At 43.3% G+C, this 17,187-nt stretch overlaps 2 protein-coding genes across 4 annotated transcripts in view; both read right to left on the bottom strand.

Annotated features, from left to right (window-relative positions):
• Positions 1–17,187, bottom strand: part of MTERF4 (mitochondrial transcription termination factor 4) — a 213,685-nt gene that overhangs the window by 111,854 nt on the left and 84,644 nt on the right. The window lies entirely within an intron of this gene.
• The window catches only part of PASK (PAS domain containing serine/threonine kinase), a 101,691-nt gene that overhangs the window by 72,236 nt on the left and 12,268 nt on the right, over positions 1–17,187 (bottom strand). For all 3 annotated transcript variants that reach the window (XM_040348900.1, XM_040348901.1, XM_040348899.1), the window contains exons 2-3: positions 5,068–5,230; positions 1,619–1,791 (exon numbers count right to left, since the gene is read on the bottom strand). In XM_040348900.1, coding sequence (XP_040204834.1) covers positions 1,619–1,791; positions 5,068–5,215 — 321 coding nt within the window. In that variant the 5' untranslated portion in view covers positions 5,216–5,230. The remainder of the gene's footprint in view (positions 1–1,618; positions 1,792–5,067; positions 5,231–17,187) is intronic.

The raw sequence follows: 17,187 nt of genomic DNA, 5'->3' as shown, positions 1-17,187 counted from the left end.
AAGCCGGAAAAAGCCGAACGCAAACGATGTAAAAAAAAAAAAAAGCGCCGGGCGGTCGTTCGTTTCTGAATCATCGTAAATCCTCATTTGCATATTCCTCGCGTAAAAATACGGAAGCGCCACCTAGCGGCCAGCCTGGAATTGCAGCCTAAGATCCGACGGTGTAAAACACTTACACCTGGCGGATCTTAGGGATATCTATGCGTAACTGATTCTCTGAATCTGTCGCATAGATACGACCGTCGGAACTCAGAGATAGGACGGCGTATCAGGAGATACGCCATCGTATCTCTTTCTGAATCCGGCCCCCCTGATTTTAGTAATAAAAACTTATGTTTAATAAAAGTATTCCATCCCAGAGCAGGAGGTCAAGGGCCACATCAGAAGGGCTCAGCGGGCCACTGCTTGGGCACATCTGATCTAGGGCAATCAAATGGTTAAATGTGCACCTAGCCAGTGTTTTGGTGTACTGTGTTAGATGCTTTTACTAGGGGAAGTAATGGGTTTTTTTTTCCCGTTTTGCGTGGAAAGAAAATCGATTACTTCCCCACAAACAGGACAGGGCTCTGCCTTGTTTACATAGGCATAGCCCTGTTCTGTGTACGGGTGCAAGCAGAAATTAATTTGCCAGCAGCCGGTGATCGATATCTGCTGTGTTTAAGCACAGCATGGCCAGGTCGCCGGTGGTGTGTGCCCCCTACCAGGAAGTGTCAGATCACATACTAGGTACGTGATCTTGCATAGCCAAGCTGCCTTATATCTGTGTTAAACGGTCAGCAAGTGGTTAAAGGGGCACTTTTCTGCTGGTGTAAGAGTTTTTTTCCCCCACCGATCTCCAGTGGTACTTTTCTACTAAGTGGCACTAGTCCACTTGTAGTCCATTGAGAACTACAAGTCAGCCCCCTACTGTTAGCCCCTTCCCTGCCAGTGACATTTATACATTAATCAGTGCATTTTTGTAGCACTGATTGCTGTATAAATGCTAATGGTCCCAAAAATGTGCCAAAAGTGTCTGATCAGTCCTCCATAATGTCCCAATATATCACCGCCATTACTAGTAAGAAAAATAATAATAATAATAATAATAATAATAAAAATGCCATAAAATCTTTCCCCTATTTTGTAGATGCTATAACTTTTGTGCAAACCAATCAATATACGCTTATTGAGATTCTTATTACCAAAAATATGTAGGCTACATATCGGCCTAAACTAAGGGAAAAAATGTGCCTTTTTAAAAGAAAATTTGGGGATATTTATTATAGCAAACAGTACAAAATATTTTTATTTTTTTTGTTTATAGCGGAAAAAATTAAAACCGCAGAGATGATCAAATACCACCAAAAGAAAGCTATATTTGTGAAAAAAAAAACGTCAATTTTGTTTGGGTACAACATCGCACAATTGTCAGTTAAAGCGACACAGTGTCCTATCGCAAAAAGTCATTGAGCAGCCAAATCTTCTGGGGCTGAAGTGGTTAAAAATCTTTTAAAATCATTAAAAATTATACTAAAGAACCAAATTGGAAAACCCGATCGTGTGTACGCGGCATTAGTTCAGGTCTCCTTTAGGTCTGGATGGCGCCAGATAAAGCACAAACATAAGGCATGATGAGTACCTGTGTTGTCTTGGGACTGATAGTGAGCACAGCTCTGCTGGAACTTCGTGCACACGAGGGCAATGAGTGTATGGTATCATCTGGCGTGGGTATTCCACTGGCAGGATCCAGGGGTGAGCGAAGTAGGATGTTACTGGCAGTTGAAGACAGACTGTAAGAGCTCCAATCGTCACCTAGAAAAAAAAAATTATAATAAATAAAAAAGAAAAAAAAAAAAAAAAAAAAAAGGAGGGGGATATAGCATGTAGGGCTGCAACTACCGTATTTATCGGCGTATAACACGCACTTGTTTACCCAGAAAATACAGGGTAAACCGTGCCAGCGTGTTATACACCAATAGGGCTGCAACTAACGATTATTGTTACGATTAATAGAATAATCGGTTAATAACCTTAAAAAAAAAAAAAATTGCTGCGATTTGCATTTTTTGTTTTTTTGGCCAATTTGTCGTTGGGCAGATTATAAAACACAAAAAAAAAAATTTCTGGAGCTTCTCCATTGAAGTATATTTGCGTTAAAAAAAAAGTCCTTGCCCTTTCCAAATACACAGCAGCTGAAAAAATTATGGATGTGAAACCATCTAAATCATGGGTCTTCAAACTATGGCCCTCCAGTTGTTCAAAAACTACAATTCCCATCATGCCTAGTCATGTCTGTGAATGTCAGTGTGTTAAATGCCTCATGGGATGTGTAGTTCCGCAACAGCTGGAGGGCCATAGTTTGAGGATCCCTGATCTAAATGAATGTAGTCTGTTCCTGCAAAAAGCACAGAGGTGTGACCAGGCCTGAGATGTTTAGTAACATAATGGGGTTAAAAAACGAAAATTAGTACAAAAAGAGCAAAAATTGCTACTGTAAGGCCTTAATTTTTTACTGTGGGACAGTGAAAGTAATATTTACCGTAGAGATTTGCTCTTTTTGTACTATAAAGGACTCATTTTTTTATTTTTTTAACCCCATTATGTTACTGGACGATTAATCGATTCTGAAAATGGTAACCGATTAATTTCATAATCGATTAGTTGTCAAATCGATTAGTTGTTTCGGCCCTATACACCAATATCTGTTTGTTGTTTTTACCAACAGGGGGCGGGGATCGGGCCGGCCGCCCCGCCACTCCTGGCCATGGGACAGCACTGGCAGTAAACTTTGAAGTTCAAAAAACATTACTGCCAGTTTTTTGTCATATACTGCTCCTCCTGTGTTAACTCTCAATGTAAATCTAAGCCTCTGCATACCTTAATTAACGGCGCTCGTTGTGGCTGCTCTCCTCCTCCCGCTCCGCCTCCTCCTCATGTGTAGCTTTTGATTGGAGGAGGAAAGCGGTCATGTGACTGTCAATGAAGCAGAGGAGAGCAGTCACATGACCGGGTCCACGAGAGAGAACGGCATTAATGGAGGTATTTTTTAGAACTTTTCTTTACAATGAGAGTGACAGTGTATAAGAAGGGGCTGACAGTGTGAAGTTTTCTCCACTTTAGAGTATGATGGCAGCGATGTCCCTGTCCCAGCGCTGGGAGTGCAGGGGGGGTCTTTACAATGAAAGGGGGCTGTGTTGTTGTACAGGGGGTCCGTGTACTATGCCAGGGGGCTGTGTAAAGTTTTTTCCTGAAATTTCCCTCTTAGAGTTAAGGTGCATGTTATACGCAGATAAAAACAGGAACTATTATTTTCATAATCGATTAATTACCTTAAAAAAAAAGTGTGGTGAATAATTTACTTAATATGTAATGTTTAAAAAAAAAAAAAGGCAATTTATTCCTAAATATCTCTATGCAGTGGTAGATCTAAATAACCAATTTTATGGTTAGGGAGCACAATCTTTAATCTACTCTGAGAATAACTGACAGATCAGATACACTGTATACACTATTAGTGGGTGAATCTGGTAAATATCATTATTAGAAATAATAAAAAACTTCTTGGTTAAAGGAATTTTCAGGTAGTGTATGTGATTCAACGTTCTTTCATTCAGCGAATGTACAAAGATTTTTCGTCTTAATATTCTCGTCTGAAAATTGACTGTCTGGCCAGCATAAGGCTCAGTACACATCTATGCAGTTTGCTTTTGATCCGTTTCTGCAGTGCGTTTTTCTGTGCGTTTTGATTTTTGCGCAGCTTCTCCATTGAAGTATATTGAACCAAAAAAAGTCCTTGACCCTTTCCAAATAAACGCAGCAGCTGAAAAAAGCAGATGTGAACGTGTTCACCAGGAAACCATGTAAATGAACTGTAGTGCGTTTCTACAAAAAAACATGTAGCGCCCCTTTACCGTCAGAAAGGACGCTATGTAAATTTAGTGGGAGAAAGAGAGTTATGTTGCTCTCATTCTTGATTTTGGACAATTTGGCTGTCGCCAAATCCTGGATTGTCTTGTGGGTCAGTCTGTGCGTCCAGAGATACAGTTTCATCTCTGGACGGCAGACGGCGCCAGAGGGATCCAGGCAGAGCCACTTCTTCCCAGCAGCCAATGAGAGGAGTTGGGCCTCACTGTGCATGCTGGGGAGGGGTATTTCTGTGGCGGAGGCCGTTGTTCTGGGTTCTTCTCGGGTTCCTGGTGCGACACCCACCTTTGGGGTGTGCGCACATCGCGGGCCCCACTACTATGGCCCACCTGGCCTGGGGTCACGCGCTACGCGGAGTTCCAGACTCTGGGCCCTTCTGGCTTGGAGCAACTGATGTTGCCACGAGACCCTAGTGACTTACTGGGTCCCCACTTCTGCTGAGGAGATCCCAGGCTGTATGCCATTCGGTGGGGGCTTGAACGAACCATCGGGGGATCTGGTGACCGGACATAGACAGGTACACTTGCACTGTTAACCGGTGGCTCTGCTGTTCAACTTAAATCTTGCACTAGGCCTGTGGCAGAGGCTTCAACATTCAATTAGAGACAAGTCTGTGGCAGAGACTTGTTCCTCCCAGCAACCTTAAGTGGCACTCTGGCTGCCAGGCCTGTGGCAGGGGTCTGTCCGGAGACACTTCACCCACTCTGCTGGAGTGGCGACGCATTGATACAACCACCGAATAGCAGGATTGCTTTTCTCTATCCAAAGCCTGATACTGCAAGGTTCCTTTATTTCATCAGTCTTTCCTGTCTACCTCAAGTTGATTTTGGTCGTGTTGGACCAAGAAATAAAGCATTCAGAAAACTTCACCTGCAGATTGGACATTCAATTACTGCTCTACTCACTACCTTCACCCCTAGACATCACATAGAGGTAACTTAATACGCCAATCCCAAATCAATCAGCGGCTCCTGAGGGGGTAGCGCTACAAACAAATAGGTGTGAACCAGACCTAAGACATTTAGTAAAATAATGGGGTTAAAAAAAATAAAAAATAAAATAAAATTAGCCCATTATAGTACAAAAAGAGCAAATAATCGCTAATGTAAGGGGTTAATTTTTTGACTGTGTAATTTGTGTTTCTAAATAGAGGAGGTGTTATACCAGTAAGGCTGGCTGTATTCCAGGGGTCCCTGGTTCTTCCCCCATGTCTTCTCCTTCGTGGGTTAGGAAGTTGGGGAAAAGACTTGCTTAGCAGAGAAATACTGTGCAATGGAGAACTAGGGGAACGTGGTACAACTGAAGCTTGCATTGCTAAAAATGTTTCCTAGAAGAAAAAAAAAAAAAAAAAAGAACACGTTATAAAGCATCAGATCAATCAACGGTCACTACATTCAGTTTCTGCTAAAATAAATGAATAGGTCTAGACCTGAGGGTCCTCAAATGTTCCAAACAAAGGGCAAGTTTACTGTCCTTAAGACTTTAGGAGTGGACCAGATTGTGGCCAGTGGGAGTAGACAATGCCTCGGTGGAATGTGGCAATAACAAAATTAATGTGTGTGCTCAGTAGAGGACTAGTTCAACATTGTGTCAGTGGGAGAACTAATGCACCATCATTGATAGCAGCGGGAGGAATAGTGCCCCCATAATTGGATTGAGTGGGAAGAATTGTGCCCCGTTCTTTTTGTACGGGGCTCAAAAAAAAAAATTAGTAAATAAGACATTTTTCTCCTTTGTTAATGTGCGCCGATGAGGCTGCACTGATGGGCACGGATAGGCTGCACTGATGAGGCTGCACCTAATTTGCAGCACAGATTGGTCTCACTGATGGGGCTGCATTGTAATCATGGCACTGATGATCAGTGCCCTGATTACCTATACAAGTCTCCCCTGTGAGAAGATGCCGCTGATCGGCTCGCCTATCCTTACACTCTGTCACTGTAAGGCGAGGTCAGGTAGACCAAAAAAAAAAAAAAAAAAAACTTACAGCCACAACTTCCAGAAGAATTGTTCAAAATACAAAAGATACAAAGAAAAACCCACAGGTTGTACTTCGAATTCCAGGGGAGGAGACTGGAACAAGGTGTTGCTCCAGTGGGAGACCCGCTGGATTGCGGACCTTGGGGCTACTATGCCTCCTGGATTGAATGAACAAATTAGCATTAGGCCCTTCTTGGAAGGCTTTGCCTCAGGAGGATGTGAAAAAGAGCGATTCTACTGTTATAATGTTCTAATTCATTCTTAGAATCGGTGTATTCTGTGATGATATCCTTGTCATGTCTATTTATTAGATTCATTTAGTCTGTCCATTTGTTACTTATCATTTCCCCTCCTTTTTGCATGTTTCCATGTGTGTTACCTCTTGTAATTTTTAAGGTGTATATATATATATATATATATATATATATATATATATATATATATATATATATATATATATATATATATATATATACACACACACACACACACACATATATATACACATATATATATGCTGCCAATCGGATTTTCGGTGGTTGCTTGCCATTGGCCTATGCTTGCGTCAGGCGGGCATATGCGGTGGGGTTTTGCATGTCACCCCCTCTGCTCTTCCCTTTTTTGGGGGGTGGGTACGTGTGGTGTCTCGTTGCTTTGTGCCCGGGTCTATATGGTGTTGCATGGGTGTGGGCGGCGGGTGCCGCCGCCGCGCTTCTCGTTTTCATAAAATGCTATATTGCCCTCTCGCTACCTGTTCCTTACTCCCCTTCCTATTTAACCATCATCGCTGATCGGCTTGCTTGTCATGGCTGACGGCGATGATGTTATCTAAATCCCAGATGGCTTTGTGGAGGTATGCGACTTCCTAGGAACATATGTTCCAGTTTATTACGCCCTTCCATTGGATGGTTTCAAGGGGACATGATTTTGACCAATACTGATGAAAAGCATTTATGTTTGTTTGTTTTTTTATACAGATAATAGCGCTACCAAGGTCACCGACTGCTTAGTGCTGTTTACAAACGATACCTGTGACTACTCTGGAATCAGACCAGTTTTTTACTTCCAGGTATGAGTTGAGGGTTTCTTTAGGCTCGCCAATGAGGGTTTTCTAGGGGGGTTGGTATGGGGTTGTTTACTATAGGGATTTGAGGATGACAATTTACTTATTTTAGAACTGAGGAGATGGTTCTTTGCAGCTTTTTTGCCTGCACCTGGGTGGCGCCTTTTGGATCTGTTGGGAGTTTCTTGGGGGACCCTTCCTACCCGTGTGTCATTGAACTCTCGGGGGGTTGTCTTTGCCTTCTCTGGGGGACATGTCGGTTCAGCTATGGGCCTTTACAATGTTGTGATGGGTATGATCTGGACACCATGTGATTACTGTGTTCTCTTTAATGTATAATATTCTAAAATGATGTTATTTGCATTATATAGTGTGATCCCGCTTGGATACCGTGTTTCCCCGAAAATAAGCCCGGGTCTTATATTAATTTTGGCAATCAAAAACACAGTAGGGCTTATTTTCAGGGTAGGACTTACCATTTCACATGCTGTCTTCTTGCCCCCTCTCCCTGCCTGCCTGGCAGGAATCCCCAGTGTGAAGTGAATCAAACACGGTTGTAAACTCCAAGAATCCTTTCTATTACAGTAGAATATCATGAAAAAGGTGTGTGTTTCTGTGTCACATACCTTCTTACAGCGCCACTCGGCGCTTCCATAGACGGCTGGAGCTCTCTCCCACGATCCAAGCATTGCAGAGGGAGGGGGGGCAGACATCCCCCACCGACAGGCAGGAAAATAAAACATCAGCTAAGTGCCCCTCGGCGCCTTCCATAGCCCGCTGCGATCCAGCTTTGCAGAGGGAGGGGGCCCGAGATCCCTGCTGACAAGCAGGAAACATCATCTGAGTGCCCCTCGGCACGTCCATAGCCCGCCGCGAACCAGCATTGCAGAGAGAAGGGGGCGGAGATCCCCCCGCTGACAAGCAGGAGAAGGAGATCAGCTGAGTGCTCCTCTGCACTTTCATAGCCTGCAGCAATCCAAGCATTACAGAGGGAGGGAGGGCGAGATCCCCTGCTGACAGGAAGGGGAAGAGGAGGAGATAAGCTGAACGCCGAGTGTCACTGTATACCGAAGGTATTTGACTACAGATTAGATTACAGAAACACACACGCTAGGGCTTATTTTCGGGGTAGGGCTTATATTGCAGCCCTCCTTGAAAATTGGGGTAGGTCCTATTTTCGGGGTAGGTCTTACTTTCGGGGAAACACGGTATTATCCCCTGACGAAGGGACGGTGTCCCGAAACGCGTTGGGCTCTACTGGATCCTCGTGGGAATTCATGCACCAATGCACTATTTATGTGTTTTTATTCATTTGTATATGTGTAAATTATGAATAAATTATTATTATTTTTGTACTACGGAGTTGTTGCCCTTAAAGTCCCATCTGGGGGGGTTCTCTTCCATTTCACAGGTTGTACTAGAACAAAAATGAATTGCGATGTCCAGTTGCGAGAAAGAAGCCTTTACTGCGCCAATGCCACAAAAACGCCCGGAATCAATGTGCCCAACAACACCTTCACCAGGCTTTTTTTGGTGGCATTTGCACAGTAAAGGCTTTTTTCTGGCAACTCATTGTTGTTCAAGCTTCGGACGAACCACATTTTCTTTTTCTGGAGCAGCCTGTATTTCTCCTGAGGTTACCTGTGGGGTTTTCTTTGTATCCTGAACGATTCTTCTGGCAGTTGTGGCTGCATTCTTTCTTGGTCTACCCGACCTTGGCTTGGTATCAAAAGAACCCTGACTTTTCTACTTCTTAATAAGTGATTGACAGTACTGACTGGCATACTCAAGGCTTTGGATGTTTTTATATCCTTCTCCATCTTTTTAAAGTTCCATAACCTTGTTACACAGGTCTTTTGACAGTTCTTTCCTGCTCCCCATGGCTCAGTATCTAGCCTGCTTACTGCATCCATGTAAGAGCTAACAAACTCATTGACCATTTATTAGGGTTGTCCCGATACCACTTCTTTAGGACCGAGTACAAGTACAGATACTTTTTTTTAAATGTGTCCCCAAATGCAGCCATGTCCCCCCACATATGCAGCCATGTCCCCCCACATATGCAGCCATGTCCCCCCCACATCCAGCCATGTCCCCCCCACATCCAGCCATGTCCCCCCATACTTAGATGCCGCTGCATGGTTAATCAGCGTATGGTGAACATCACAGCTTTCATTTCAATAGCTGTAGTGTTCCCCGCAGTGGCGTTGTTGCGGTATGCGACGGCATTCGTTGCGGCGGCGGGGGGGCGAGTATCGGATGAGGCATCAGGGGCATTTGTGGGAGTACATGTACTCCCACAAATACTCGGTATCGGTCCCGATACCGATACTGGTATCGGGACAACCCTACTATTTATACACAGATACTAATTCCAATTTAAAAAGCCACAGATGTGGGAAATTAACCTTTAATTGCCATTTTAACCTGTGTGTCACCTTGTGTGTCTGTACCAAGGCCAAACATTCCAGGTCATAGAAACTTTATGTGGATATATAGAAAAACAACTGCGCTAAAAAGTAAATAAAATAGATAAATAAATGAATATAAAACGTGAGCTGCCAGCACACACACAAACAAAGTACAAGAACAATTATAGAATATAAAATGCAGCGCTACACAATGAAACGATCTAGGACAAAAATCCTAACACGTGAGTGATATAATGAAAATAGTAATATGTGAATATTATGTGCAGAGTCCTTGGTCAGGAACTCTTATTTCAAATACGGTCCCTTATGTCAGGGGCTCAGAAAGTGATTACACCTCTATTAAAAGTGTACAAACAAACAAAAAAAACGTGAGTATTCAATTCACAGCTTGAGATGTTTATAACATAGAGTCCGCACATGTGTTTCCAATAAGTGAGTAAAATCACTAAACAGGTGAGGAGAGTGAGGTGGAATAGTTCTTAGATATACTCCAAATACAAGAGACAGACAGTTCAACTGAAGTAACAGGAATAATACTGGCTTGTCTGAAGCAATCCTCAAAGAACAAAATAAGTGAAATAGGTACTCTTACCAACTTCGATGGACTCAAATACTAGTATTAGCAGTGAGTCAGATAAGCGTGATGGTCACTCCAGACCCTGGGCTCTGTATGGATCAATCAGCAGGGATGGTCGCTCCAATGGAAAAGATGGACCCCCTCCTGGACCTGAGACCTTGCTTCTGGAACAGGAACCCAAATATGCGAGGCCAGCAATAAAAGGGCCAAGCTCATGGAACAGTGTAGTCCAAAGGAGATAAAAGAAAAAAAGAAAAATGCTCCCGATGGTGCAGGTCAAAAAAAAAACCTTTGAAGGCTTTTTATTAATAAAATTCACGTGATACAATTAAAAAGCAGTATGGGGTACCAGATGTACTACCCGACGCGTTTCGGCTTAACGGCCATCAACAGGGGTATATCCTTGTATTCCCAGACTGCAAACTTTTAAATGAAATGTAACCTCAAGCCACACCCCCTAGTGGGGGTGGGACAGGAAGTCAAAAGTGGATACACCCATTCACATATAAAATCACAATATCTTGTAAAAACATATATCAATGACTGCACCAGCTTAATATATATACAATACAACATATGAACTTGCAGCAAGTATAAAAACAATCTTAAAAACATTGTTAGTATTATATGGATAAATCTCAGTATAAATCAACGAACTCATAGCCCGGAAGTGATCCCAAGGATCTAACCTGGGGACACCCATAGTAGACATGATCCAATTATAAGTCATACTAAATAATGGGCTGTATTGAAACAAAAACCTAAACATAATGATATAGAATCTTCCCAAAATCATCCTAACCATGATAATAAAGGAATGTAACTGTAACTACTCAAGTGGTAATCCAGAGAGGGTCATGAACGGCCAACAAGAGGTACCTAAATTGCACACAGCATCTCTCATTCATGCCATAATGAGGCGTAATAGATTAATACAATGCCAGGGCACAGGACCAAAAAAGAATGACGATCCATCCCCTACAAAACCGCACTAATATGCCGGTTGTGAGGATGGACACATGACTCAATGGTGTGAATGTTTGTTATGGGGACGCATATAGTGTGCATGCCTCTGGGAAAGCGGGGGGCGGAGTCAGAGGTCGGAGTCGGTAGCGGACCTCCAATAGCAGAGTCCGCAATTTCGGCCCCTCCCGCCGACACGCCACCAGCTCCTTACTACAACCATCATTCGATGGAAGAGGCAAGTCCACCGCGCCGCGCACCAATCACCGTGCAGCATGCACCGACGAATGGGCGCCTCAGAACGTCAGTCAAGCGCGATGACGTCACAAACGACAACCAATAGTATCGCCAACCTGCGTCTGTAACAGCAGGGAAGCGAGATGGCACCGGTCAAATATGAAAAAAGGCTATGGCAACAACACCAATAGCCCACCGGTGTATAGGAAGGGAGAAAACAAAAATAAAAATCTATCCCCCGCACCACAAAGACGGATCACTGGGCGGGCGGGAACAGCGACGTTGCCGCACCGTAAGCCAATCCGAACACGGCGCGTCATAACCAATGAGCAACCGCGGGCTTCAGTCACACAGGCTTCAGCCAATGGCAACGCAAATTCTTATACACAAAACGGCAGGAAGGCTAAAGTATGTTATGGGGACATCAGGCATAGATGAATTATATCTCAGCCGAATCCACACTGAGGGGCACAAAAAATATGTAGGCAATATACTATTTTAAACCAATAAGGTAAAGGGCCTACTATATTTATTAAGCACACACTGGCTGGCATAGGGCGTTGGCAATTACCCAATGGAAGCCAATGTGTGTAAATCCCTCCCAAACCGAGCGATATATAAATCATTATAAAAAAAGAAAAAGAAAAAAAATTTTTAGAAAAAATTTTTTGTATGGACAGCGCATGGACACAGAGACACGGAGCCCCCAACCCAGATGGGCATATCCGCATCACGTGAGCGTACGCTGTCGCTCAGAGACACCCCTTAAAAAAATGATGTAAAGTAAATAAAATAAAACTAATAGAGCTCAGGGTACTCACCCCCGGTTTATGAAACAATTGATGTCCCATTCCACATTCATACCGTGGGGTGAGTAACTCCTGAGCTCGTAGATCCAATAAGTCTCTAGACGGGAGACTCCCCTGAGTCGGGAGTCACCCCTCCAGTGGGGTACGAATTTGTCTATGACCTGAAATGAGGTGCCGGTGGGGTCCTTAGCATGGCACTCCAATCCCAATGTCTGACCCTAAGAGAGCGCTTTGTGGACAAGGGGTATAAACCCCATGTGCTTGATGAAGCGATCCGTTCGGTGTCTGCTACTGAAAGATCGTCTCTTTTGGTTGACAAGCCCAGAAGAGTTAACGATGATAAATTCAAGTGGTCTTTCTTTACAGAGTTTTCCACACAATACAATGAAGTACAAAAAATCTTAAACAGACATTGGAAGGTTTTGCGAAGCGATAGGATACTTGGACCAGTCCTACCAGAAAGGGCAGGTGTAATATTTAGAGGGGCTAGGTCCATTCAAAGTGAGATAGCCCCCAATGTTTTGGATCCCCCCAAAAAAGTGTCCTTCTTTCCAGAGACAAACGGCTATCATCCATGTCGCAAATGCAATGTCTGCATTGTTAATGTGTGTGGTAGACGTAGAACCGATACTTTTAAGTCGACTGTAACGGATCGCATCTACTCAATGAAACAATTCACCACATGTTTCACAAGCTACATTGTCTACCTGATCACTTGCCCATACAAGTTGCAATATGTGGGTCGCACAATTCGCAACTTTGCGATTAGGGTCAATGAACACTTGGCCAAAATTAGAAAGGGGTGTCCTAAGCACACAGTATCCAGACACTTTTTGGAGTGCCATGCTAAGGACCCCACCGGCACCTCATTTCAGGTCATAGACAAATTCGTACCCCACTGGAGGGGTGACTCCCGACTCAGGGGAGTCTCCCGTCTAGAGACTTATTGGATCTACGAGCTCAGGAGTTACTCACCCCACGGTATGAATGTGGAATGGGACATCAATTGTTTCATAAACCGGGGGTGAGTACCCTGAGCTCTATTAGTTTTATTTTATTTACTTTACATCATTTTTTTAAGGGGTGTCTCTGAGCGACAGCGTACGCTCACGTGATGCGGATATGCCCATCTGGGTTGGGGGCTCCGTGTCTCTGTGTCCATGCGCTGTCCATACAAAAAAATTTTTCTAAAAATTTTTTTTCTTTTTCTTTTTTTATAATGATTTATATATCGCTCGGTTTGGGAGGGATTTACACACATTGGCTTCCATTGGGTAATTGCCAACGCCCTATGCCAGCCAGTGTGTGCTTAATAAATATAGTAGGCCCTTTACCTTATTGGTTTAAAATAGTATATTGCCTACATATTTTTTGTGCCCCTCAGTGTGGATTCGGCTGAGATATAATTCATCTATGCCTGATGTCCCCATAACATACTTTAGCCTTCCTGCCGTTTTGTGTATAAGAATTTGCGTTGCCATTGGCTGAAGCCTGTGTGACTGAAGCCCGCGGTTGCTCATTGGTTATGACGCGCCGTGTTCGGATTGGCTTACGGTGCGGCAACGTCGCTGTTCCCGCCCGCCCAGTGATCCGTCTTTGTGGTGCGGGGGATAGATTTTTATTTTTGTTTTCTCCCTTCCTATACACCGGTGGGCTATTGGTGTTGTTGCCATAGCCTTTTTTCATATTTGACCGGTGCCATCTCGCTTCCCTGCTGTTACAGACGCAGGTTGGCGATACTATTGGTTGTCGTTTGTGACGTCATCGCGCTTGACTGACGTTCTGAGGCGCCCATTCGTCGGTGCATGCTGCACGGTGATTGGTGCGCGGCGCGGTGGACTTGCCTCTTCCATCGAATGATGGTTGTAGTAAGGAGCTGGTGGCGTGTCGGCGGGAGGGGCCGAAATTGCGGACTCTGCTATTGGAGGTCCGCTACCGACTCCGACCTCTGACTCCGCCCCCCGCTTTCCCAGAGGCATGCACACTATATGCGTCCCCATAACAAACATTCACACCATTGAGTCATGTGTCCATCCTCACAACCGGCATATTAGTGCGGTTTTGTAGGGGATGGATCGTCATTCTTTTTTGGTCCTGTGCCCTGGCATTGTATTAATCTATTACGCCTCATTATGGCATGAATGAGAGATGCTGTGTGCAATTTAGGTACCTCTTGTTGGCCGTTCATGACCCTCTCTGGATTACCACTTGAGTAGTTACAGTTACATTCCTTTATTATCATGGTTAGGATGATTTTGGGAAGATTCTATATCATTATGTTTAGGTTTTTGTTTCAATACAGCCCATTATTTAGTATGACTTATAATTGGATCATGTCTACTATGGGTGTCCCCAGGTTAGATCCTTGGGATCACTTCCGGGCTATGAGTTCGTTGATTTATACTGAGATTTATCCATATAATACTAACAATGTTTTTAAGATTGTTTTTATACTTGCTGCAAGTTCATATGTTGTATTGTATATATATTAAGCTGGTGCAGTCATTGATATATGTTTTTACAAGATATTGTGATTTTATATGTGAATGGGTGTATCCACTTTTGACTTCCTGTCCCACCCCCACTAGGGGGTGTGGCTTGAGGTTACATTTCATTTAAAAGTTTGCAGTCTGGGAATACAAGGATATACCCCTGTTGATGGCTGTTAAGCCGAAACGCGTCGGGTAGTACATCTGGTACCCCATACTGCTTTTTAATTGTATCACGTGAATTTTATTAATAAAAAGCCTTCAAAGGTTTTTTTTTTTGACCTGCACCATCGGGAGCATTTTTCCTTTTTTTCTTTTATCTCCTTTGGACTACACTGTTCCATGAGCTTGGCCCTTTTATTGCTGGCCTCGCATATTTGGGTTCCTGTTCCAGAAGCAAGGTCTCAGGTCCAGGAGGGGGTCCATCTTTTCCATTGGAGCGACCATCCCTGCTGATTGATCCATACAGAGCCCAGGGTCTGGAGTGACCATCACGCTTATCTGACTCACTGCTAATACTAGTATTTGAGTCCATCGAAGTTGGTAAGAGTACCTATTTCACTTATTTTGTTCTTTGAGGATTGCTTCAGACAAGCCAGTATTATTCCTGTTACTTCAGTTGAACTGTCTGTCTCTTGTATTTGGAGTATATCTAAGAACTATTCCACCTCACTCTCCTCACCTGTTTAGTGATTTTACTCACTTATTGGAAACACATGTGCGGACTCTATGTTATAAACATCTCAAGCTGTGAATTGAATACTCACGTTTTTTTTGTTTGTTTGTACACTTTTAATAGAGGTGTAATCACTTTCTGAGCCCCTGACATAAGGGACCGTATTTGAAATAAGAGTTCCTGACCAAGGACTCTGCACATAATATTCACATATTACTATTTTCATTATATCACTCACGTGTTAGGATTTTTGTCCTAGATCGTTTCATTGTGTAGCGCTGCATTTTATATTCTATAACATAGAAACTTTATATCTGGGACATTTGGGCGATTTCTGTTATCATTACGATTTAAAAAGGAGCCAAATTACTATGCGATAATAATTGGCTTCATACGATCACCATTCCTAAATAAAAGACAGTTCTTTTGGCACGATCAGTCATTTTCAATATCAACGCCAAATAGTCACGATTTCTGCCAGGGTATGCAAACTTTTTAACACAGCTGTATAACATGCATCCTTGGCATAAACAATCCACATGATCGCTGCAGCAATCTGACCGGAAGTGGAAGAAGGGTACCTGCCAAAACCAGGCACCTGCTCCTCACCCAACAAAAAAAGTGCCAAAATGTGAAAGTGGAGGGGGGAGGAGAAGGATGCAAACAAGAGGAACTTCCCTTTTTGGGTAAATTTTTGCTTTAATGCCACAACAGTTTATGGCAAGGGTCTCCATACTTTTCAATACAAGTGCCACATTGTATAATTTACAAACATTCACAGGCTGAAAAAAAAAAAAAAATCTATTTCATAAAATTAAAATGAATAAAAGTAAAATGAATGAATAAATATGCTCCAACAAATAACTACACATCAAAAGTCCCTTCTTTCACATCAGAGTACCCCCCCCCCCTTACATCAGGGTCCTCACTTATATCAGTACCCCCCTTACAACTGTAATAAAACTTACAGTAGCTCCTTAGCAGATCTGAGCGGAGGAAGTTCCATTCCACTGTGAATGCCGAGACAAGCACATTGCTTGCTAGGATGCTGGCAGACCTTGCACTAAATGACACAGCGCAGTGAGAGGGGGGGGGGGGCTACCTGCGCCGAGATGGTGGGGGGCGAACTGAAGACGAACTGCTCCAAGTCATCACATTGTGCCCTGTCTGAGGACATGCCCACTGATCATAGTGAGGACTGTATAAAATCCTGTAACAGGCTGGATGTGGCTCACAGGTCGTAGTTTGGAGACCCCCGATTTCTAGAATGATCATTTGAAGGTCTGATCTCCTCTTTGCACCCCCATATCTATAGGCTGCTAAAACTTGCTACAACTGTAATCAATTTCAGATCACAAGAGAAGTGCCTCCTAAAATGTGCTGTAAGAACTCCTCCACTGATCAGCAAACTCACAATAACACAAGTCCATTTTGACACGAACATATGGAAAGTAAATGGATATGACAGTATTAAAGCTTTACTGGATCTTCCTACACAGACAAATTGATGAGCCAAGTGTGATGTTCAGGCTGAGATAACAGCATCCCAGTCACATGTAGTCACAGCTGTCATCGGGTTATGTGTCACGCTGTTATACACAGACCTCTCTGTATCCATGCAGAAATCAAAGGATGGCAAAATACAGCAGGAATGAAGATTATACTAGCATGCCAACCTGCCTCAAATGGATAGAAATGACAGCAGCATACCTGCCAACATTTTGAGAATAAGGGACACCTACTAACAAACATATGTAGGCATAGGACACGCCCCCTACCACACCCCCTTAACGGACAAGTAACAAAAAAAAAGGTTAATTAACCACTTCAATACCGGGCATTTTCACCCCCTTCCTGCCCAGGCCAATTTTCAGCACTGTCACGCTTTGAATGACATCTGCGCGCTCGTGCGATGTGGCTCCCAAACAAAATTGACATCCTTTTTCCCCACAAATAGAGCTTTCTTTTTTTCCCCCTTAGTTTAGGCCGATATATATTCTTGTGCATATTTTTGGTTAAAAAAAAAAAACACACACACAACAATAAGCGTATAGTGAT

The sequence above is a fragment of the Rana temporaria genome, chromosome 4 (assembly GCF_905171775.1).
Source record: "Rana temporaria chromosome 4, aRanTem1.1, whole genome shotgun sequence".
Classification (NCBI taxonomy): domain Eukaryota; kingdom Metazoa; phylum Chordata; class Amphibia; order Anura; family Ranidae; genus Rana; species Rana temporaria.
Note: the sequence above shows the minus strand (reverse complement) of the source record. Positions and strands in the feature narration are given on the sequence as shown.